This window comes from Gadus chalcogrammus, chromosome 2 (assembly GCF_026213295.1).
Source record: "Gadus chalcogrammus isolate NIFS_2021 chromosome 2, NIFS_Gcha_1.0, whole genome shotgun sequence".
In the NCBI taxonomy this organism is placed as follows: Eukaryota; Metazoa; Chordata; class Actinopteri; order Gadiformes; family Gadidae; genus Gadus; species Gadus chalcogrammus.
Window position 1 is genome coordinate 4,135,650 of NC_079413.1, and position 25,600 is coordinate 4,161,249.

Consider the following 25,600-nt stretch of genomic DNA (forward strand, 5'->3'; position numbering starts at 1 on the left):
GAACCGCATTCGAAATATATGGCTATGCATGCTGCTTCGGGTCATGAGGGGTTAAGCATTAATCCAGAACCGATAACATGAGCAGGCTGGAGCAAAGAAAACGTCAAGGCCTCCATAAATCAAATCTAAATTCACTTTACTCTTTTGAATCGCGATACCTAGTTTCATTTGTACCCAGATACAAAGTTGTTATATTTCGAATATCTATTTGATGCAAAATATTATGTTAATATTTCAACTTAAATTACTTCAACACTTTATTTTGCAATGCAAATGTGTTTCAGCTGCCTGCAACGTTACAGCGGCCTGTCCGAAGGTTACGGTTATGTAGCTTATTGCTGTCCAACACATCTCATGGATGTCACCATGAGAACGCAGCCATTTCTGTAACAGCTACAAAAAAACTCCCATCCTTTATATGTTTTAATCTGATAATAATAGTCGCTTCACCGTCTATAGCTTTATACCGTCATAATTAATTTGACGTGCGCATAGCTGATGCGCGCAGTTGTCCACAAGGGGTCAGACATAAGCAACATAACTTAAAAAAAAAGAAGAAATAAGAAGTAGTCTTGCAAGCTTCGTGATCGTGCATTCATTCAAAATAAGGTCATTGGTATTCCTCGTTATGAAAAAGTGGAACTTCAAATACATTGCCCTACTTTTCTTACCCCCCAAAACGGGTCTTGGTTACCTGTGGTTCCTTCGTGGTGATGCAATGGGCCACTAATTGTATAGGCTGGTTCCCGAGCTTCAGTCAACCAGGCAGCAAGTTGATAACGTCATTCGATCTCATGTCTCGGCTTGAGGAGCTTGGCCATCACCATTAGTTGCTGTGTAGTTCTGCAGTAGGCTCCGTGTTGGATGCTGTCCTGCTCTCATCCATTTGGAGCCTACATGGCAAGGACAAATTGAAGACATTGATTCACGTTTTACGCACCAAATTATGGAGCTCAAACGGCGAAATATGTGCATGTGTTTTGGGTTCACCGTGCCAAAGGATATCCTACGGAATGTTCTTTGAAGGCTTCAGCTACTGGAAGAGTCACACTTTGTGTTGTTTTTCTTGCCCTGGGATTACTTGGGGAGTTTAGTTCTGTCCGCTTCGTTGACATCCAAGAGCAGGAATGGCAACCGCAAGGCTTGAGTATATCGCTCCGTGGTGGACGTTTTGGCTGCACAATTTTCCGCACTTCAACTTCACTTTCCAGTTGACTGACAACACTTTTCGACCGGAGGATGCCAGCTACCAGCAGGTTGGTAGTAACTGGTTATATATAAATTCAAAGTGAAGGCTACCTCACTTGGGATTGGAGGATTTTCCAAAAGAGGAGTATCAATGTTTATTCATGTTGTCGACAAAGTTTTGGAAAATGTCATTTAAATGTATTTTTATTAAGTCGTATAATTTGTACCCGGTGAATGTTTACGCGTGAATCGCACACGTGGTAGCGCTCACATGACGACCCATGACTGATGGTCTCCTCCTGAAGGCTTTTCTTTAACTCTATCAGAAGTGGGCCTATTCCTTTAGATGTCGTAATGAGCACAATACATTTTTGGGTCAAGTCTGAGGTAGACCTTTCAACAACATGTCACAATCATTTACAGTGACAATTAAATGAAAAAATATGTATTTTATCCTTTTATGTTTAGATTCAGCTCGACAACTTTGAGTAGTTTATCTATGACGTAAACTTCACCTTTTTGTGTTTAGGCCTATCCTCAGAAAGAAATCTCAGTTCATCAGGCAATTGTTGATCACTATTGAACCAGAGAATGAGGGAGTAGGCTTGCTGATTTACTCTTATTATGCATTCTTAAGAATACTTTGAGCATATCCATACAACGAGTCATCTTACATGAAATTTGCAACCATATCAAAGAAACAATAACAATTCATGTGCCCAAAAACTAACGTAAACTGATTTTATTTCAACAGACTTGGATAAAATGACAGTTGTTGTTTGGGGCCTGTCCTCCGAGTCTTTCTGCCTGTCTGTCTGACTGTCAGTCAAAACAAAAGCTTATAGTCACAGATATTTTGCACTATCGACAATGACCTACCATTTATGGTAGGTCATTGTCGATAGACAGCGTTGTTGTGTACTGTGTGTGTGTGTGTGTGTGTGTGTGCGTGTGTTTGAGAGTGTGTGCGATTTTGTGTGTGTGTGTGTCTGGTGTGTGTGTGTGTGTGTGTTTGAGAGTGTGTGCGCTTGCTTGTGTGTCTGAGTGTGTGGTTGTCTGAGTGTGTCTGTGTGCGTGTGTTTGCCTCACCCTCTCCCACCCTCCCGTCGTGGCTATAGGTTTCCCCCACAGGGATTAATACGGGGGAGATCTGACCTCCTCCCATCTCATCCCAGCCGCTGCGTCCCAGCAGTAGTCCGGGTTAGGGATGAGCAGGGAGCTGCTCAGCCCTGTAAAACCTCCGGTCTCTGTGCCAGCTAGCCTGGCCTCCTATGCGTGTATCAGTAGCCTATCGTCCTCTACTGCACCATCTTCTGTGGAGGTGCATCCTGCTTAACAGGGACGGTGTGACCGTGGAGCTAACATAACCTCACTCCCTAGCTGAATCGCCCGCAACAAATATCCGTCCTGGCTGAAGTGATCCCCTGTGAGGGGGGCGATAAAAAGACCTATTAACATCCGCTTAATGGGTTGAAAATGACTCGTAATTGTTTTTCTATTCGTCTCTTTAGTCTCCGCCCCCTTTGCTCTTCCTTGTACTATCGGCTGCTCTGTCGCGGCCTGCCAGGGTAGTTAGCGGGGAATGTACTCCACCGCACGGCTAATCATGAAATAATGGAGTGTAAAATGGGATACAACGGGGGGGGAAGGCAGGCGGTGTGGTCTGAGGTGCGAGGCGTTGGGCTGTAGAGCGACGGAACGTCCAGGTGTGGACGCAGGCTTGCTGTGGTCTCTCCTGGGGAGAACCCCCTCTCAGAGCCCTCCAAGGGGGTCCCCCAAAATCACCAACAACGACAACAAACCCTGGTCATTCGGTTGAGGCGTCTGCCAGTTGTGATGGAAAATCCACATGTTGTTACGTTTTTCTTTATGAACTCAGTCTTTGTTAACTATTCCATGTATGGTCTTGCCACCCTGCTCTTCTTCAGGGTCTAAAATGTTTTCATATTCCGTTTCTCTAGCTGCCTTTTGTTGGTTTGGGCCCGTTTTCTTGACCCCCTGGGGAGCGTCGAGAAGCAAAGGGTTCCACGTGATAAGGCACAGCCGCGACCCCCTTTAGGACATCCTGAGGAGCTTCGATCAATCGTTTACCATTTGGTTAACAAAGGCTTTTGGTTTATAGGGGGACAGCCAGGAACCCGATAGAAATGTATAAGAACTCCTGACTTTAGCCATGCAGTGGACGTCTCCTTGCGAACCTTTAGAGAGACGCAGGGCGAATTCCCATCTGAGGCCTCAGATTATTGTATTGCATGCCTATTCTATTGTTTGCTGATGCATGTTGTGATGTATCGTTGTTTGTACTATTTTTACAAATATCTATGACCATAATTATCAAGTATTGTGCAGCTTTTTGCATTAGGAAATCTCATCTGTCTTAGACACAATATCTGATAAAGGAATTTCCACTACACAGTCCGGGATCCTTATATTGTGCATATATATCGGATACATAGAGTACATCATCTTTTTCTTTCCTCTTTCCTGTGTTCATAGTGTGAATATCAAGTTGACCAACTTGTGTTCAACTCTTTGACAAAAGGGCCCTACAAATACACAGCTCTTAAAATAACTACAGACTTTGTTAAGGGTGTGTAAAAGCATGTTAGCATATTGTTTTGCTGTCCAAATCCGTATAATAAGCTGTGGAATTTGTGTTTTGCAGCTAAAAAACAATAACGACAGGCATTTCAAGGTAAAAATTCATTGCCTGATCCCCCCTGGTTGAAGGAAAATAATTTCCTTTCCAAACACTTATAAGCTCATAAATAATACAATGTTTTGAGATGCCACCGAAATAGCCCTCGCAAGACTCTCTTCAAACTGTACATTCCGTCTTTCTTGCCACTCCATTCCTCTTCATCCTCACCCGGTCACAAGACCGCATTCACAGCAGCGCCTTCGTCACATGACAGCTCTCCTCCCAGGCCCTGCCCGTTCCTGCCTCCCTTTTAACCCAGTCCCACCCAACGGTCGGCGCTGCTGCTGCTACTCCTGATGGAGGAGCCAACCCAACTCTTAACCCTTTGACTCTGCAGAAGTGTAGGACGTGGAGGCTGCTAGATTATGGGAAAAATCATTATCATGATTATTTTGGTCATTCTTGGAAGCACGATTATTTTTGAGTTTGAAAACATGATGTATTTATTCAGCATTTCTCTCCAAAAATTCACTTGGTAACTGAGAACTTTGAATTTAAACCCCCTTTAAAAAAAGCTCTAGTAAGACATCCTCCTCAGAATGAAGCCCCAAACACCAATGTTTTAGGATAACTTCATAGTGCCACGATCATGATCAGAGTTGGTGAACCCCACGTTTACACTGTAAAAGTTAATCTTTGCATATCTTTCTTCTCCTGCACTAAGCAGCTAATCCCTCTCGTTAGCCAATCAGAGTGGTCCATTCGAAACACTGGGGGAGAAAAAATATCCCTTTCTAAAACATGGGTCTACCCCAGGAAAGTTTCCCTCTCACACTCTCCCCATGTTTGTTCCTCTACTAGGCGTTGATCCTGCTGGCGTGCGTGGGTGCGGCGGGGCTGTGCCTCAGCCTGCTGGTCCTCACCGTCTACCTCAGCTGCATGTGCTGCTGCCGCCAGGGGGAAGACAAGCAGGTCAAGAGGCCCAGCACCTGCTGCCTCACCTGGGTGGCTGTCATCACCGGACTCATCGTATGGTGGGTCCCTTAGCTTCTGGCTAATGAAACATTCTTCTTCTTCTTCTTCTTCTTCTTCTTCTTCTTCTTCGTCTTCCTCCTCGACTGTTAACTTGTGAACTTCGGAAATGTGTCTGTTGAAGCTACTTCCTATCAGGCCATTAATGATTTAATAAACATATCCCAATCATTTCCCGTAAACAAAGATAAGACACACACAAACTTCAGTTAATTCAATGAACTGCAGATCTATACATATTGAAGCTCCTTAGCATGCTTAGTAAAGGATACCAGGAGTAGAATTATTTCAGAGAACAAATAAGGTGAACAGATGCAGACCAACAAAGAAATTGGATGGGACTGTGACAGCACTGAGCTGAATCATTGCTTTTTTTAAGTAGCATTAGCAATTAAAATATAAACCAGGACAACTTGTCTTGTAAAAACACCTCATTGAATTTCACCAAAGCTCCTCTCCCCCCTCCCTCTAATCTTGTGACAGTCATCTAAGGGGCGGGGCCTAAACAAGTTAGCTAGCCGCTAACCCCCCACTCCGTCTTTGGGAACACAGGGCTGTTTGTGATGGTTAACTGCAGAAGCATGATGCTGCTTAAGCACAAAGGATCAAACTGTTAACTCTTCTCTAGCCGCCACACTAGATGCTAACTGCGGCTAACAGTCGGCTACGTCACAGGCAGTATAGCTACAAGATAAATTCCTACTCCTAAGGGAGCCAATAAAACCCACACCGCGGGAGACACGGTTAATGAGGTGGCAGACGTGAACACAACACTCCATAAGAAACGCTATAAATAAGAAAAAGTAAAAGGGTGCTGTGTTTTTTTTGTGAGGGTGACTTAGAATCTATGTTTTTCAATTGATTTGAAGTCCTTCTGTTGTCGGTAGATCAAACGCTGCACACACACACACACACACACACACACACACACACACACACACACACACACACACACACACACACACACACACACACACACACACACACACACACACACACACACACACACACACAAAATGTACACAGAAAACTAAAAAGGAAAGTATTTAAATTATTTATCACTGTCCAACTTCTTTTTGAAGCAAGTACTGAATATAATCCTTAGATAGACAATAGACATAAAGTGTTGAAGTATTGATAGATAAATCAAGGATACAAATATTAAAAAACAAATTAATAAAATGTTGTTTCGTTGCAATGATAATATTTTGTATTCATTAGGTCCAATGGTGGCTTTCCTTGCCTATTTGTGTCATAATTGAAGCAATAAAAATGACCTAGGCTTGGCTATTAAGGTCTCTAATGCGCTCGTGGGTAAAGGAACGATCCATTCATTAGTTTCCTCAACAGGGTCAATTAAGCTGGTCATGACCAATGTAGACATCCTTATGATCAGTGTCAATTTCGGTTAGCCTTGATCACCTGCCAGGCTGAAATATAATTTTACCCGAGAACTGGGGCTTTGCCCATTTCTAGATCTAATTTATTTATATCCCGGTCATTCATCTAATCCCACAACCGTTGGGGCATTACCGACGCAATAAATGGATTAGACTGCGACTATTGGGGAGAATGAATTGCAGAAAGAACAAACCCGCCCTCAACGTATTGCTGAGGAGCTGTTACTTCTCTGGGCTCATTCATCCCTGTCCTATTGGCAGGAGCTGCCGCCTGGCCACTTACCCTGTCGGCCCTACACATTGTAATGTCCCACACACACACATGCACTTGTACACACACGCACGCACGCACGCACACACACACTTGTACACACACAGATGCACATACACGTACAAATAAACACACACACACACACACACACAAACACACACACACACACACACGCAGTTGTACATGCACACACTTGTGTACACGGAGGCACTCGTGGACACACAAAAAACCGGCACACACACACACACACACACACACACACACACACACACACACACACACACACACACACACACACACACACACACACACACACACACACACACACACACACACACAGGTCCCTAACGTCCGAGGGCTTTATGGGGGACATTAGCGGACCGTTAAAGTCAATGCATCTGCCAGAGGGTGGGTGTGTGTGTGTGTGTGTGTGTGTGTGTGTGTGTGTGTGTGTGTGTGTGTGTGTGTGTGTGTGTGTGTGTGTGTGTGTGTGTGTGTGTGTGTGTGTGTGTGTGTGTGTGTGTGTGTGTGTGCGCGCAACTTGAAGACTCATAGATGGCTCTGAGCGCTGCTGTGTAGCACACACAGGTGTGTGTTTGTGTTTGTGTGCATCTTCCCCTGCCTCTGCATGTTATATTTAGCTTGTGGCTCATTCACATACATGCTGTTTAGATATGTCAACGTGTGACTCGGTGCGAAAGAAATTCAACTTCTTGTGAACTTCCTGTGTGTGTGTGTGTGTGTGTGTTTATGATGGTGAGTTCGAGAATGTGTGTGTGTGTGTGTGTTTATGATGGTGAGTTCGAGAATGTGTGTGTGTGTCTGTGTGTGTTTATGAAAGTGAGTTTGAGAGAGTGTTTTGGTGTGCATCTTCCCCTGCCTCTGCAAGTTATATTTAGCTTGTGGCTCGTTCAAATTGAAGCTGTTCAAACATGTCAACTTGTGACTCAGTGCGAATGAAATTCAACTTCTTGTGAACTTTGTGTGTGTGTGTGTGCGTGTATGTGTGTTTGGGGGGGGGGGGGCAGGCAGGCATGCGTGTGGGTACGGTTGCATGTGTGTGTGTGTGTGTGTGTTCCCTCCACACTGGTCGACAGAGGGGTAATCGACGTGCTGCTCTCCGGCTGTAGGCCTTAGATCTGCGCTCCCATGCACCCCAGGGCTGTGTACCATGCAGGCTCTGTGCTGGCCTGTCACCTCCCTCTCACTATCACCCACGAACAAAGCATCATTAGTCAACTCAGTGCAGGAGATACCACCAGAGACGCTACAGTCCTGAAGGATTGGGGTTCTAAGCCGGCGAGACTTGAAGATTTACTCTGTATTCTACTGGGAGAACGTTTAGGCTTGTGAGGATAATTGCCATCGGTTCACAGAATTCTAATATGAGAATATCATTTTTTGTGTGTGTGTGTGTTTGTGTGTGTGAGCGTGCATTGAATTTAAGTGATGGACTTTTGAAGATGGAACTGTGCTAAATCACAATACATGGGTGGCTCACAACAATTGGTGATGGATGTCTAAGAATCTGAGTAATTTCTGAGGCTCAGCTAATCAAATGGGAGGATCATTCTGAAGCCATGCATTGGACATTGGGTTCATCTTAATATGGTGCCATTGTTGAATTGGTGCATGTTGGGAAGGAAGAGCTGGAGAATGTAATGACAAATCCAAACAGACTTTGACCGGATTCACAATCCCCAAAGAACTATCTGGATTGCAGGGAAATTGCTTTTGTAGAAAACATTCAAAGAAAACCACTCCAACTTTGGCCCAGTGAACCACCTTGAGATTTCCCTTCCTACATGGATTTTTATGTCCTAGCCCAATGCAATATTTTTTTAGTGGCCTGTCTACCAAGTTATATTTTAATCTATATAAAAAGTATTACCAGGAAATATTCTGTCATGTTCCTTCCGAAGCTTAAACCCCATTCCCGACAACTCAAAAACACGTACCCCATTGTGTGTGTGTGTGTGTGTGTGTGTGTGTGTGTGTGTGTGTGTGTGTGTGTGTGTGTGTGTGTGTGTGTGTGTGTGTGTGTGTGTGTGTGTGTGTGTGTGTGTGTGTGTGTGTGTGTGTGTGTGTGTTATTTTTTAACGCCCCTGTGACCAATGATCTGCGCCGCATCATTTATCTATGACATGTATGTATGTCATGTGCCCTCCTCTCCTTTCTCCACAGTTCCGCCGTCGGAGTGGGTTTCTATGGAAACAGCGAGACCAACGACGGAGTGTACCAGCTGACCGACTCGCTCTACAATGCCAATCACACGCTGGGCGGCATCAACAATCTGGTGGGGAGAGACACGCACGCCAAAAAGCCTTTTACAGTACATCTGTCCACCTTTCTCCCCAGTGGCAAACCGTTTCATGTCATGAAAGAAATACATCAAAGTCACATTTACAGGAAAGCTGCTCATCCCAATGTCATGCCAAATCCCTCAGTCAGCTCAACAACGCTACATTTATTGACACAGAGAGCCTTGGGTTGCAGCCCTAGGATGACTTCTTTGGCTGGAAATCACAGCTTTTAGGAGGGGGAAAATCGAGGACCATTTGTCGAAAGCTCAATTCTCTTTTTCTATGCTCCTATTCATGGATTTCATTGCCGCTTGCCAATGCATATTCGTCAAAGCAGAACTCGGAAGCCCGGCTTCAAAATGTCCAAAGCTTTGTTTGAATGGTACTTGACAAACATTATTCAATATGAAAATCCAATATGATTTTCCTTGATGGCATGCCTGCCCGCTGTGAAACTACGCAAAATGTTCCTTGTGTCGAAGCGTTAAAATATCAGTTAATTTAGTCGGCTCTGTTATCTTGGTCTTCCGGGACGTTCTGCGGGCTTGCAGAATGTTCTGGCAGAATATGTGAGGTGCTGGATCAGAGTGTGTGTGTGTGTGTCGGGGGGGGGGGGGTCTGAGAGCATTAGATAGGATATCTAGGCTTCTGCTGTAATTATTATTAGAGATGGCCGTCACCTTCGTAATTGGAGGGTGATCTTTGGTGTGGTGGAGGGGAGGGGGTGGGGGTGCATGCAGATGAACAAACAAGGAAGTATGTGTCTGTCTAGTCTGTTTCGGTTTTTCCTTTGTCTCCTTCTCTTGTCTGTCCGTCTGTGTCTCGCTCTCTGTTTCTGTCTCTCTCCCTATCTCTGCCCTGTTTCCTGTCTGTCTGTGTCCCACTCCCAGAGTCTACTGAGTCTGCATGCGTCGCTTGTTTTCACAAGAACAATTTCACACCTCCTAGAAGTCTGTTTATCAGTTCCTGGTGCATTTTCCATGGTGTTCTTTTTATTTATTTATTTATTTATATATACTGTATATACATAGCATGTTGTGTACGGGAATAGCTTGTGTAACACAGTTGTTGCCCAGGGAAACAATGGCTTTTAAATCAACAGAAAAACTGCTTGAGGTGAATACAATTGTTGAGCTTCAACTTATGTGAAAGTGAAAGCTGTTTTACATTATATTCAGTCTTGAGACGGGACGGGGGTGGATAACTTTTTATTAGTCATTCTGCCGAGGAACTTCGCTTTGTCTTATCAAACATTTTCTTTGCTATCTCTCTGCTTGTCTGTGTAATATGCCCATTCAAATTCAAATCCCAAGTTCAATGCCTGCATGCATCCATCTTATTCCATATTGGGTCCTTTAAGGTCCAGCTTTGCCGGGTCCATCAGGATCTCTTCATCTTCTTCTTCTTCTTTCGTATTTGGTCTGGGTTTTTTCTGGCTCTTGAAAACAATGGAAGACAGAAAAGACTTTGCCGGTCATTGAGTCCAGACTTCTAAGTACCACTACTATATTCTACTTAAACTGTGAATAAACCCCATATACAATTTATGCATGTTCTGTCCAAAAAAAAAAATCCAATGCAACTTTACCACTTAAAACAGCGAGTGCATTTTGTATTGTTCCCAAGATTAAGATAAATTATTGCGCAGTTGCTCATAAAAATTTGAAGATATGCAAATTGCCTTGTCTGGACAGTGCTTGGCTGCTAGGGCCAGTCTTAGTTACACAATATAGATTTAAATAAAAGCTATTCTTTGGGCTTTAGTGGTTTAAAGTGCATATGAATAAGTCAAAATGCCTGGATATGTCACTGCCATTTTCTTCTGGTTTGTTTTCCAGTAAATGTCAAAAGGTAATTGAACTGGCGATCAAGCACAGAACCGTTGCAGTTGAATCTAACATTTTAAGTCATACGTAGCCTTTATGGAGTGACACTCTCTCGCACTACTCTAACCTTAGGTAAAGCAGTGCTTGGAGCGAACCTCCTGATTGAAAGATGGGGGGGTGTGTGGGGGGGGGGGAGGTAGGCAGGGTGAACTGGGTGAACTGGGAGTCGCTGATGTGGTCCATTTTCTAACGGAAGGCGGGACAGCAAATAGATAAGATTGTAGACGCCAGGGCTGGCCAGGCCCTGTCAGAGATGATGACGCTGATGATGATGAACACAGCGAGAGGCTTCGGCAGTGAGAGCAGTTTACTGGCAATCACACACACCCCTCTCCCCAGGGTGGGGGAGGAAGAGGGGTGTGTGTGTGGGGGGGGGCAGGTGTTCCAAGACACACACACACACACACACACACACACACACACACACACACACACACACACACACACACACACACACACACACACACACACACACACACACACACACACACACACACACACTGGGATCATTGTAGAGGCAGAGTGGCAGCCTGTGAGCTCGCGGTTCATGGATTATTCTGTAGGTTATTTGTGTCTTCGCCTGATGGAAACCTGATACTAAGTCTGTGTGGGATTTTATCTATTTTCTGAGATGTTTGTTTGTTTTTCCTAATATTTTCTCCCGAAGCAATATGATGAAGAGCATGTTTCTTTTGTTGGTGTAGAACCTATAGTATAGAAGAATGGGATTATTTTTTATTATTAATTGACTGACTGGATAATGTGTTGGAGTGAACTGCAGTGGAACAATAAAATAAACGTCCTGTCTTCATGAAGGGTAACGCCACAGCAGTCATGTGCCATCCTCAAAAAAACGGCATATTAATAATTTCAGATTTATTTATTTATTATTCATTGACATTCAAACCAGTTAGACCATGAATGTTTTTGACGATAAACCGTCAAATTAAACTGAAAAGCATACAGGGAAATAAATGAAATGCTTGTACATCTAATATGAAGCACAAGTATGTCATATTATTAGATCAATTTGACTTGAAATGCACTTACACTCATAAAATCTGATACACTCATAAAATCTGATTCAGTCACATTACAAAGAGTAAAGGCAAAGTTCCATTTGATCTTATATGGAGTTATAATTCAGTAGTGCAGGTTTAATTGGAATACTGAATGATGAGGTTTGCCTTGTTTTAGCTTAGCATCAGAATTGGGTAGGATCTGTAGGATCTTGCTCCTTACTACAATGTGTAGCATAATCATGTTCCCAGCCCAGCTGAAATGTCTGAAACACCTTTGAAGAAGTCAGGATTTGTAGTTTCCAATGCGATCACTTTCACCTTATTCAGCAGGCTTCCTCAATCCAAGTATTCAACCACCAACCCAAAGGAACACTATGTTATCGTTCATCTTAAATTGAATCAACCTTGTTCCTCTGCTCTCCGTCTAATGAGGACTCTGTGTCAGATGACTTTCAACCCATAATATCATAACATATTCCCCCCCCTGAGATGAAGCAAGTCACATTACCAGCAGCTTTGGTCCTAAATACTTCATGTTAGAGTAGACCCCCCTTAGTGCTGTTACACGATGCGCCTTTGAACTCTCCTCGGTCTAAAAGGAACATATTTCGTTGGCTTGTGTGACTTGTACTGTGCCTGTTTAAAGCGCCGCTCTACCCACCACCTTCCATATAGTCACAACTTCCTCTTTGATAACAAATCAAACCCCCACACACACAGACACACGCTAACATAGAGAAAGGAGACACACACACACAGACACAGACACAGACACACACACACACACACACACACACACACACAGACACAGACACAGACACACACAGAAACGACACACACACACACAGACACAGACACAGACACACACAGAAACGGCACACACACATAAACGACACACACAGAAACGACACACACACACAGACACAGACACACACAGAAACGACACACACATAAACGACACACACACACACACACACACACACACACACACACACACACACACACACACACACACACACACACACACACACACACACACACACACACGCGCACACATACACACACACACACACACTCTCTACAGGGGGTCCTATTGCTCTGCTTTGTCTCTAAACCGACTATTCTGATTGTGTTTATTCGTGTTATCACCTGTAGACTTTGCGTCTCGATGTGTTTTTTGTGTTGACTCACACTTGCACACCGGATTGTTTGAACAGTTTGTTGTGTTACGAGAGCCTCTGGGTCATGAAAGCAAAATGTAATTTCCTACCTTCCAGCTTCCCAGGACTTGAATCCACAAAAAAAGGGAAGTAAAAGAATAATACGTTTATAAATGTTACAAACTGACTCTAATCTGACCTAAAACACACAGCACTTGTTTGCTGAGCTGGAAGTGGATAATGTCACACGCACACATGCACACACGCACGACAGAGACACACACATAGAGAAATGACTCCCACACACAAAGAGAAACAAAACACACACACATAAATGACACACACACACACACACACATAGAGAAATGACACAGACACAGAAATGACACACACACACATAGAGAAATTACACAAACACATAGAGAAACGTCACACACACACACACACACACACACACACACACACACACACACACACACACACACACACACACACACACACACACACACTGCTACCGGTGCTGCAGTGGTACATCAAAGAGTGCTCTGTTCACATCGTCACAGCTCTGTTCCCCACCTGGACTGACCCCTTCCTCTTCTGTGTGGCGCCTGCCCCACCAGGTCTCTGGCTCGGTGGGCAGCATGGAGCGAGGCCTGAAGCAGCACCTGGAGCGCCTGGACGAGATATTCGCCGCCCGCACGGACTACGTGCAGGCTCTGCGCTTCATGCAGACGATGGCCACCAACATCGTCCGCCAGCTCACCACCCTGCCCGACCTGAGCCGCGCCAGCGTGGACCTGGCCGACATCGCCGACCAGACGGGCCGGGTGGAGTACTACAGGTGACACAGTCCCCCCCCCCCCCTCACACTGAGGGCCTGGGAGACCAGAAGGTCCGGTCTGTGTGTGGTTAATAAAGCCAATAACGTGCCTTGGAGAAGGATGGAGAAGATTTGGCAAGGATACCCGGGGACAGATGGGTTTTTCATTGATCGCTGGAACACCGAGCCGAAAGCTATTTTCTGTTGTTGTTGTTGTTGTTGTTGTTGTTGTGTTTTTGGTATTCTGAGCTCCTAATACAACCTAAGAGGATGTAGAGCGGTTTCCCAGCTGTGCTGTCAATGCTACAGGTGCATATGGCCGTGCTCTGTGGTTATGTGTGTTAGCGAGGCCATTATAGGGGTTATTACGCGTGGTACAAGACCGATAATTGTTCTGCACGGCAGTGCCACTACAATTTTGACACGGTTCTATAATTGAGAACAATTTTCCCAATTTTCCCCCAGCCGTCTGGTTGCAGTCCACATCAGAAATAAGCTCATTCGGTGGCTTCCTGGGGTTCTGTTTTCACGGTTGTTGTGGTGATTCATCGGTGGGCAACGCCAAAGTCCAAAACAAAGTGATCCGTTGATCCAGATTTGATCACTCATCTTGGTTCTCATAAATGTCTGTCATATCATATGCAATCATAACGGAAGAGTGTAGTAAATGAACACCTGCTTATAGTAAAAGGAGAGGTAATAGTCAGAATATGATGTATTTTGTACTATATCATAAATACTTTATAGAAATATAAGTGAAATTGAGCCACATTACTCCATCATCAATGCTTCTCTGGCATCTATGCAACAGACACTGTATGCCGTCTTCAGATAAAGAAGGTTGTATTTCAACATGATTGATGACCTCTTTTGTAATGAGAGCCGTGTCTTTTATTATGGAAGTGGGCGGCATGAAGAAAGACCAGTAAAATAACCGCATCCCACACCGCCATCAACTAAATGTGTTGTTCTAAATCCTTTGTTTCAAGGGTTTATAAGTCACCCATTTTCTATTTTGCAGATTTCTCACTAGTGCATTTTTGAATCTCTAAACTGAACGCAAGTTTCTCTCCATTGAAATGAGGCCCTTGCCTTGGTGTAATCAAAGCGAGCGATGTCTCATCGTAGATCCGATTCTAGTATTGATCCCCCCTGTCTGCTCCCAGCTTATGCGTCTTCAAGTTGTGTTAAGATGCATGGCGTGCCGTGAGCACGTGCATGTGAAATACACACGCGCACACGTCGTGCATTGTGAAATATACACACACGCATGCACACGCAAACGCACACGCGCACACACACACATTGTAAAACGTGTGCAACTGGACACCCATCTTCTGTGATTGAATTCCATCCAAGTCATGGGGCTACCATGTGAATGCTCCGAAGAAGGGAAGAAGGGTATTGACAAAGGGCTAATGTTACACTCATTATAGCTAGATTGAATATTCAAAGATGGGCCATAAAAACCCATTTCAAACATAACGTTTTTTTCTCCCTGCCTTTCTCATTTAATGTCTCATCTCCACCAAGTGTTTTCACTGAAACACTCTTTACGTTTTCTGTTCAGGAAGTCAAATTGGCTAGGCTTAATTAGCTCTGTCTTCCTTTCCTTTGCAACTCCGGGTTCAGACGGAATAGCCATTTTATGCTTTAATAGGCGGTCATTAGATACTCCAGAATCTGTCTGGGCGGCCTTGGCCCCAGAATGTGTGTCAGGCCCAGGAGAAATAGTGTAATGGTGTAATAGGAAGAGGTAGTTGGTTATTTGAAGGGGCACTGAGTGGGCTTTGTAAGTGGGTTTCATGGGAGATTGGTAAGTCTCATGGGGAGTGGACAGGGAGGGGGGACGCGTTGCGTCTGAGTTCTCGGCCGTTATTCAAACGACAAAGTTTCTTTGAGGGGGAATTTAAGAGGAGAGCTGTCGGAGCTCCCGGGTGGGTACCTAGAAACACGTGCACGCTCGCGCTCATGCACAGTGTTCTTGGGGGGTGGGGGGGGGGGGGGAGGAGACGGGTGGACTTTTAAAGCATCAAAAATTAATGTTGTGTGAACTCATTCTGTTCAATTATTTAACCGACGGCCATAACGTGACCCCCCCCGCAACAGATGGGCTAACTAAGCGACAAGGATTTATGTTGGTACGAAAAAAAAACTGACCAATCACGTTGAATCGCTGAGCTGAGCTCCTAAAAAACTTGCTGATCTTGGTGTGTCTACAGGGAGCAGGGGGAGATTACATTTCTTCATATATATATATATATCGATATCTTTTGTGTTTCATTTGTCTCCTCAGATGGCTGTCCTACTTGCTCCTGCTGATCCTGGATCTCGTCATCTGCTTGGTGACCTGCTTGGGTTTGGCCAAGCAATCCAGATGGCTGCTCATCATGTAGGTCCCCTACACTGGCTGATAGAGTCATGAACATGCAGTGTCCGTGACTCTATATTTCTCTATACATGTATGTAATTAGCATTTCAAACCATTGTTGGTATTATGCTGTCAACATTTGGATTTGTATACATTTATAAGGCATGTATAAATGTATACCTTTTATAAATTTGTACATGCCATTTATAAGGCATGTATAAATGTATACAATAATGATGGGTAATGAGGATGAGGTAAAGGACTAGTTTCAGAGTAAATCCATGGTAAGTAAATCCAATCTAATACCTCATTCATATTTCGGCGTCCAGTGAATACAACATTGCGATGTCTTTGTGACAAAACTGTAGTTTCAACCAAAGCCCTAACAGATTTATCAGAGTATCAGATTGCGAGGCAGTGCTAGAAGAGGATGCTAAAGAAGTGAGTTTTTCGACAGTCTCTCTAATGCCTATTGATCATCTGACCAGGCTGAGCCAGCCCCATCGTCCGCTAATTATTAAGTGCTTTCAGGGAACTTACTTGGGGCTTTCAAGGCAGGCCTTTAGTAGTAGTCGGTCGGAAACTCAATCCTTCCGCAGCAATTTTCCATCCATCAGCAGCAGCAGCCCTTCATTCTGTTTTGACCCCTTGTATCTCTCGTAACTATCTATAAGCCTCAGCACTTTGACTGAGGGCTTCTAGGACTTGGAGGGACACATGTCGGGATGTTTGTTGTAGTGGAGCCCTCTTTTCTAGTTTCTTGCAGAAATCAAAGTCATCAATGTAATATGAAAAGGGCAATTCCAATATTCGGTGTTATTTTTGGTAGCGGGTAATCATTTTTCTTTTTCCTTTCTGGTTGTTTGCTTAATTACATTTTGGATGTCTCGGCTCATTCAAGGTACTGTGGCAATGTGTAATCTACTCTGCCTCAAATCTGAGGACAAACGCATGAGCACAGAACAGGAGGAAGCGTGTAATTCATTTAAACAGGATGAAAACGTGATGCACAAGGCCTCTCACAGTGGTTAATATCCTTCTCGCTTGTCTTGTTCTCTCTCTCTTTCTCTTTCTCATTTTCTCTCTGTCTCTGTCTCTGTCTCTGTCTCTGTCTCTGTCTCTCTCTGTCTCTCTCTGTCTCTCTCTGTGTGTGTCTCTCTCTCTCTGTGTCTCTCTCTGTGTGTCTCTCTCTCTCTCTCTCTCTCTCTCTCTCTCTAGTATCATGTCTGCTGTGTTGCTCTCCTTGGTCCTGGGATGGGCGTCTCTCGGACTGGGCACCGCTACGGCCGTGGTAAGACCACCTCCTCCCCTCCACAGAACCGCTCCGTTCCTCCATTCAGAGGGAGGGATGAGAACACCTCCTCCCCTCCACAGAACCGCTCCGTAACTCCCTACAGAGGGAGGGCTCCAACGCCCTTCAGCTCTCCAGCACTCTCCTGCCCAAAGCACACAGAGCGTGAATTTCAGTTCCTCTTTGTAGCGCCGACCAGAAAAAATAAATGATTTTAACAGAGGGAAGCGCCCGGGGAGAAAGAACGCACTGGGGCTGTATTTTTCCACTGAGGTTTAATTTGGACGAGACAAATAAAACATTAATTCATGGTCCGCCTTGACATGGCCTCATGCCCTGGTTCTTTTTTCTCTTCACAATGCCAGAATTCCCCCAGTCCTTGCTCATCCCTGCAGGTGTCCACTGTTTTGACTAGTTATCAACATCGTTGTTGTCTGGGGGACGGGGGTAGGAGGAAAGGTCTGGGAGATATCTAGAGGCAGATCAGGGAGCCGTCTGGACACGTGTTGCAGGCAAGAGTGGCATTGATAGGGTGTTTACCCGTTTCATCCAACTCACGAGTCCGCCTTTTTTTATTCATTTCGTCACTAATCAGTTGGTGTGTAAATAACAAGGTGACAGCGCGTGCGTGCGTGCGTGCGTGTGTGTGTGTGTGTGTGTGTGTGTGTGTGTGTGTGTCGGGGGGGGGGGGGGGGGGGGGGGGGTGACAGGATAGTGTATCTCTAGTGAGTGTGCGTTCTTCTTCAGTCATGCAGGAAAGCTGATTACAAGCCCCCAGCCTTTTCAGCTACTCAACCTTTAGCCTCATGCTGCACACAAAGCTGCTTCGAGCGGTAATTACTACAGCTAGCCGGCCAATCTCTCACGCTCACTTCTATTCTCCCTCTCCTATTCTCTCCCTTCTTCTATTCTCCCTCTCCTATACTCTCGCCCTCCCTCTCCCTCTCTCTCCCTATTCTCTTCTCTATTCTCTTCTCCCTTCTGCCCTACTTTCCCCAAATCACCTCCATCCACCATAGTGACACAGCTACCACTCTCCCCCCCCCCCCCCCCCCCCCACACTCTCCCCCCCCCCAGTCCTGCCCATGTTTGACAGATTGTTCACTCTTGCCGGTGTGCAGCAGTTCAAACTACGCCGGGACTTACTGGATGAATCGCAGCCAGACTGTATTAAGGGCAACGTCTCAGGCTTTGACACATCCCTCTGTGCCCACCGCCGGCCCCCCCTTCTTGTCCCTAGCGCTGTCTACACGGACCCCGCTGAGGGGCCCCTGCAGTGTGGTTAACCCCCCAGCGTTCAGCGTCAGGCCCCCCGCCATTAACACCCCTGACATCTCATAAAGGGAAAGAGAGAGGAAGGAATGGATTGAAAGGATTATTTATTCTGAGGTGTGTTTTTTTTTTTTTCTTCTGTTGATATTCTGTACGGTTGCAGAGCAGGAAGGAGAGGTCCCACACACACACACACACACACACACACACACACACACACACACACACACACACACACACACACACACACACACACACACACACACACACACACACACACACACACACACACACACACACAGCGACACACTATTGGCAGATTGCATTTACCTGTGTGTTATAGTGCTTTTTCCCATCCTCTCAGTCATCCAAAGAGCTTTTTCCCATAGCCTGGCTCAAATTCACCCATTCAGTCCCAACTACAACGATGGTAGCGGGTGTCAATACTGCTAGGAGAGGAGACATCCAGGAGTCAGCAGTGGCTAGGTTATCTCGCTCAACTCAAGTTGCTCAGGGATCCCAGTATCGAACTAGCAACCTTCTGTATCTCCTGAACAATGCTGCCAAGTGTCTCAGACTTGAAGGGTGTACTCTTGGCCTGGTCAGTGGCAGTGACAGGAACTTCTGTCAATCGCTGACAAATAATTAAAAAAAAAACGACAATTGGAGTCACACAGTCATCAGTGGAGGATCTATAAATCTTTTTTTATTATTTGCCCGTGTTGAAGATTATACCATTACGCCCTTAATGGGATGATGCACTCTTGTTGACTGCGGCTGTCTGGTGAAGAAGACAGATCGAACCGTGTGTGGTTATCAGCCAGCCGGGTCTTAGCAAAAGCCAGCGGGTTCGTGGGTCAATCCTCTATTGAGAGGGGATTAACAAGGAGCTCTTCAAGCCCTCATCGATGTCAGGCGAAGCCAGGAGCGAGCAAGAGACCACGCCGGTGACCCATAACGATTAACAACGTCCCACCGTTTAAGGGGCAACATGTAAACACCATCCCCAATGTAGCGCACGAAGCACTGTACATCGATAACAATTGAGAGAGGCACTGCTAATCGTAGTGCCCTTAACTTAATGATGGTGTACTGCTGCGTTAATATGGGTTAATACGGGTTAATATGGGTTAATTGAATACATACCACATAATTGGATTGTGTGATTGGAAAAAAAAATATATGACCATAAAGGATGAGTGCAATTCGGCTTTGAGACAAACAGCAGTGTTTGAGGTGTAACAAAGTCAAATCCAAATCAGTATACCTTCAATTACCTTAAATATACGGTACAAACTTCCCACAAAGGGGACGTATACGTGTCCCTGATTTCTGTGTTTGCTGTTTGCTAACAAGGATTGTTTGTATACTGTAATTAATTACGGAAGAGCGCTTTGGAAGAAACAGCCAGTGTAACAGCCAGTAATTTCACACAGTGATAGCCTTGACAATGGCATTATTTACTAGCAAACACAACAAGTGCTGAAACCGCTTGCCTTAAGGGTGCTTTACATAGCGTCTTTTGTATCCCAACAGGGCACAAGTGACTTCTGTGTGTCCCCAGACAAGTTCATCATGAATCAAACAAAGGATTTCCTCAGTGCAGGTAAGTTATCCCTGTTGTGATGCGATGCACTCAAACGCACACTTGAAGGCTTGTTCTGAGATTGACTATTATTCTCTTCCATTTTTAAATGCATATTTGCTTCATGCCTACTCAATCTCTTTCCCCTGCACATCAGATGTGGCACACTACTATTTGTTCTGCAGCCCCAACCTGCCCAGCCCGTTTCAACAGGTACTGACATCCTCTCCATAAAATCAAAGCTTCCCTATTTCAAAGCTTGGATCTCTGTTGCTTCCTTCATGCAGAAGACCAAAGTTTCCCAGGGCGAGTAGCCTGAAAGCAGGTTCAGAGCCTTGTTGTTATACGCCTTTTAACCAGATTGACACTCATTCACCCATTCAGTGGGGGTTGAGGCTTTACCAGGTCATTCCTCTGGTGTACACCTCCACTTCTAAAGAAACTTCAACATAAATATTTCAATAAATTAATGTCGAGCATCCAACACAAATTTTCATTACTTTGTAACCACCCCCCCATAAAAAATGTTTGATGAAAGAACATATTTATCCAGCGTGTATCCTTGTCCTGTCTATAAACATCGCCTCAGGGTATTCCACGGTACACCGCTTTCCTTAATCAAATGTGTTTATTAGGGTGCGTCATAAAGCGGAAATGCTAAGCCTTGCCGTAATTGGGCAAATTCATGGAGGCAAAAAGGCATGACCTGTTATTATCGCAGCCTCCAAATAATGCCTATCCTCATTGTGTCAATTAATGGAGCTTACTATGAAATGTGCTACGCAGATATGGAAAGTCTGGTCTGATTGCTCAGCCAATGAAAATATTACTCTGTTTTTTTTTGCGTGTGTGTGTTTGTTTGTGTGTTTGTTTGTGGATCAGGCAAGAGGGGGTAATGAACGAGGGCATTGAAAAGAGAGCTTGAGTGGTGTCTGGCATGCAAAGATGTGTCGGGATCACTGTTTAGCAACAAATATGTCCTCCTTTGACAATAACAAGAGAGTGAACTGCTGTTCTGAGAGATGAGGTTCTTAATGATCTGACACTCTTTGTCTTGGTGTGTGCCTGTGTGTGCGCGTGTGTGTGTGTGTGTCTGCCTCTTGTCACAGTCCCTGACAATCTACCAGCGGTCCCTCACCACCATGCAGATCCAGATCCAGGGCCTTCTACAGTTCTCCGTGCCCCTGTTCCCCACGGCCGAGGTGATTGGCCCTGGGGGTCCAAGCTGTGCCCGCGCCCCACCTGGGCCCACCGAGACATGGAATGTCCGCTGATCTTTTGTGTCTCGCCCCACAGAGAGACCTCCTGGGAATCCAACGCCTTCTGAACTCCACAGAGTCCAACCTGCAGCAGCTCACGGCTTTCCTGGACTGTCACAGGCTCCACAAGGTACGGCCAGGTGTGCGCTGTTGCCTGTGCCTTGTAAATATGGCCCTGACCGCCTTGCTGTGAGGCACAAAGCCTGCACAGATGTGTGTGTGTGTGCGTGTGTGTGTTGGTTTAACTTTACTTCTCAGGACTGTCCTTCGCTTTGACGGCCCAACTTTGTGTGTGTGTGTGTGTGTGTGTGTCTGTGTCTGTGTCTGCGTGCGCCTGCGCCTGTAGGACTACCTGGATGCCCTGATGGGAGTGTGCTACGACGGAGTGGAGGGGCTCCTCTATCTGAGCCTGTTCTCTCTGATGTCTGCCGGTGCACTCTCCGCCCTGCTGTGCTCCGTCCTACGTGCTTGGAAACTCATCGGTATCAGGCGAGTTCAACCGCGCCACGAACCCCGTGGCGGGCTGTGAAACGATTTTCGAGTCTGAGATTTGTATTTGCGACGCGCGCATCGTTCTTTAAGCTTATCCCTATCTGGCTATAATATGAGTGGATCAGTGAGTGTATGCACATTGCAACACAAAGGTAGCATGACTAGTAGGAGCTATTAGTCTTTCTTTATAATCAAATATCAACAGCTTATAACTCTGCAGTCTCCCACGACCCCATGTGCATATCAGGCGACCTCAAAGATTGGGAGACACCCCCCCTGACCCCTTAGAGATACCCTCAAAAGGCCCACGTCTCAGTCCCAGGACAAGGTGATAACACATGCACTCTCTGTGTGTGTGTGTGTGTGTGTGTGTGTGTTTGGGGGGGGGGGGGGGGTGTACATGCGTCATTCCTTCCCTACAGGGACAGAGACTACGACGACATCGACGAGGAGGACCCCTTTAACCCCCAGGCGCGGCGCATGTCCTACACCCCCGGCAGGGCCAACATCCACAGCTTCTGCAGCTACAACAGCAGCCTGGGCAGCGAGCAGGGCCTGGGCGGGCCTCCGCAGGCCGCCAACGCCAACGCCAGCGCCAGCACGGCCCCCCCCGCCGAGTACATGTGAGTCGGGGGTCCGGGTCGGCTCGTGTGACGCGGTGGTCCGCGGTTCTGCTCATACTTGCGAACGGTCTGACGCAAATCGCTCAAATCCCCGACGAGGAAAGAATAATGAAAGAGCGATTCAAACAATGATGGCAGGACATGAATCCATCAACCAGCACTGCAGTGAGACAGTTTGTTTCTGCTTTATCTTAGGACCGATGATACCAGTGAGAGAATTCAAGTTCATGTCTGAGGTTTAAAGGAAAGACATTGACTGTAGCAAGCGGCACAACAATGTGTCTTTAGGGAAGTTGCGGTTAAGGAGGAGGAAAGGCAGGAGATGTATTCGACCGTTTCCCCCCCAACTGTGTGAGAGCTCAAACCAGTGAGGTGCTTCGATCTTACACTACCCTGGTATACTTAATACATTGTATATCATCTATACAGACAGATCATAGTTACATTTCACAGTGGTGCTATCATGGCTGATATCCTTCCCTTCCAGCAAAGCGCTGCTATCTGGCGCAGCTGGCCTTGGATGGCGGTAGGCGTCGCGTCGCCTTTGTGGGCGTTCCATATCGCATCTTTTTTATCTGGCCGGGATGGGTGCTCGCGGTTTCTGTCCATCGAGACGGCCGGGGTGGATCCATATTTGAAAAGGCCGGCTGACTCTCTCCAAGCATTTATTCATGTCTCTCTCTGTATCTCTCCCTCTGTCCTTATCAGGAATCAGTCCATGCTGTTTGGAGGGAACCCCCGCTATGAAAACGTCCCGTTGATCGGCAGAGGATCGCCGCCCCCCTCGGTGGGTCTGCCTCCCCAGGGCCCCAAGTGAACCCATTCCACCATCTATCTCTACAGGACACAGCAGTGACACTTTATTATGATACAGACAATTTTTGCTGGTCAGCTCTTTCTCACGAGCTTTTCAAAGAGTTCAGACAGTCACCGTTTGGTTGCATTTTTGCTTTACAAATAATGGAACACTGCCATCTGGTGGTCGCTCAGTGATTTACATTTATTTGTGTGGACATTGCCAAGGCACGTTTGTCCGTCTGATCAAGTGCAATTTCTGCATGCAACACGCACATTTGTCACCTGTGGCGATTGCATGAACACACAGCTTTCTCCTTGGGTAGAAAAACATGATCAATGATGATTAACAACCTACCAAACCAAAGTATATACAGTTGTATGCGAATTGCGTTCTACTAAGTGTGTTTATTGTGTATTGGAGCAGAGGGGCATCCATGGACAAATCCTGCAGCGCTTGTTTGGGCAGGTCAGCCAGGAATCATTTGGTTTATCTCCAGAACATAAACCCAGCTAATCCACCACTAATTAGGCTACCAATTAGGGTGAGGAGAACATCATTCTTGGCTCCGGGTCACGCCCGGGACAGCAATCCATCATGTTCTATTTGTGCTGGTCGCTGCCCAGGGCTTTCTTTATCGTTTGGCCAAGTACCCATTTTTAATTATACAAATGTCTGATGCTGTCCTATCACAGCTTGCCTTTGGTCTGTTCTGTGTTATTTCATACTGTAGGCTATATGATACAATTTAAAGGTCCCGTTTAAGTGTGGAATTTTGGATTTTAATGTTTGCATATTTGAACATTACAAACTAATTTTGTATTCCAAGATGTGGATTTATTCTATACCAGAGTACAAGGAATATCATATACTTGATGGCTGACATTTTACTTTTAACGACATCAGGGATCAGCTTTCGACGTCTCAGCCCACCTTGATATCCGTCTCATTCTGAGGCACCTAACACACGTCAATGGCTTTAACGGCCAGACACATCCTCACAGTCTGCATGCTGATCCCATCACACTGGGTTTTCTTTGACTTATTTTTCATAACGTCTTCTTATGTTCGTACTCTCCAGTATTCCCCCAGCATGAGGACTACCTACCTGTCCATGACGGATGCCCAGATCAGACACTTTGGGACGGACTTCCAAGTGTAGCCTGCCGTCGTCCGTGGATCATCACAGCCAAGCACAAGGCCAGGGGACTGGGGTCTCTGTCTGGGGACGAAGGGGAGAAGGATATCTTCTCGCTGTATTCTTGTTTACAGGGGCCACATCTTGCGGTCCTGGTTTGGGACATGGTAAAAAAAACACAAGAGAAATATATGGTCTGATGACGACTGATTGCCTCTGCGGTAATGTAGGCGGAAGTCTTTACAGTGTAGCTATTCCTACGACTGTAGACACTGTCGCAAAATGCCGTCATATGGTGCTCGGATGATTGTTAGCATTTACGTTTAGTCACAGGAAGAGAAAGTGAGCTGGACCAAACTAATAAATAAGTATGGCTTTTGTCTGAGAGTTTTGTTTATACATGTGAGCTAATGGCCTGCATGGATATAGCGGGACCATGTACAAGGTCGGCCTTTTCATGACAGCGAGGATGCAATCAAACTATGATCAATTAAATGTATCGAACCCAGAAGTCACAATGTTGTACTTTGTATTGAACAATTCTGAAGCTTTGATGGAAATTTTCATTTCTTCGATTGTTAAAGACTTGTTGTATGAAGATCAATGTAGACCAGGCCGTTTCCATTTTATTTATATGTACTGAAGATTTTTCCTTAGTAAGAACAAAAACAAAGTAATGCACCACTGTTGTTTTTTTATAGACACATTTCGGAATACTTCACTCTTATAATTATGTCACCGGTTATCAGCGTTTTCATTTGTATTATAAAGGTCAGGATAAACCCCTACCACAAAACATAGTTAATATGAATCTGTCCCCAAATTGAATAAAGATATAGGCCCTTGGGGAGGCCTGTTGTTTATTGTAATCAAGAGTTTTAAATGACAATCCGTTAGTGCCTGTTACCAACTGAATCGTTCATGTTAACTTGAACAAGGTATGTGTCAATATATACTGTTTGCATATAAAGTAAATTGACCAATAATTGTCTTTTAGTAGCCTGATACATTAATTGGAATATGTCAACGTTTGTTTTCATTTGGAAATAT

The 25,600-nt window shown here is 45.3% G+C and overlaps 1 protein-coding gene across 1 annotated transcript; it reads left to right on the plus strand.

The window, feature by feature from the left end:
• Nucleotides 1–565: 565 nt before the first annotated feature.
• Nucleotides 566–25,548, plus strand: LOC130369893 (protein tweety homolog 2-like). The gene is made up of 14 exons (XM_056575496.1): nucleotides 566–1,256; nucleotides 4,691–4,863; nucleotides 8,717–8,828; nucleotides 13,524–13,744; nucleotides 16,020–16,115; nucleotides 17,313–17,385; nucleotides 20,194–20,263; nucleotides 20,400–20,455; nucleotides 21,352–21,444; nucleotides 21,539–21,631; nucleotides 21,848–21,990; nucleotides 22,416–22,616; nucleotides 23,325–23,403; nucleotides 24,494–25,548. The coding sequence occupies exons 1-14, from the start codon at nucleotides 1,128–1,130 to the stop codon at nucleotides 24,572–24,574; spliced, it is 1,620 nt and encodes a 539-aa protein (XP_056431471.1). The 5' UTR covers nucleotides 566–1,127; the 3' UTR covers nucleotides 24,575–25,548.
• Nucleotides 25,549–25,600: the final 52 nt, after the last annotated feature.

Coding starts and splice junctions, on each gene's coding strand:
- LOC130369893 (XM_056575496.1), top strand. CDS start 1,128: ATGGCAACCGCAAGGCTTGAGTATATCGCTCCGTGGTGGACGTTTTGG. Junction 4,864..8,716: donor ATCACCGGACTCATCGTATG/GTGGGTCCCTTA, acceptor CTTTCTCCACAG/TTCCGCCGTCGGAGTGGGTT. Junction 21,991..22,415: donor TGGAAACTCATCGGTATCAG/GCGAGTTCAACC, acceptor CCTTCCCTACAG/GGACAGAGACTACGACGACA.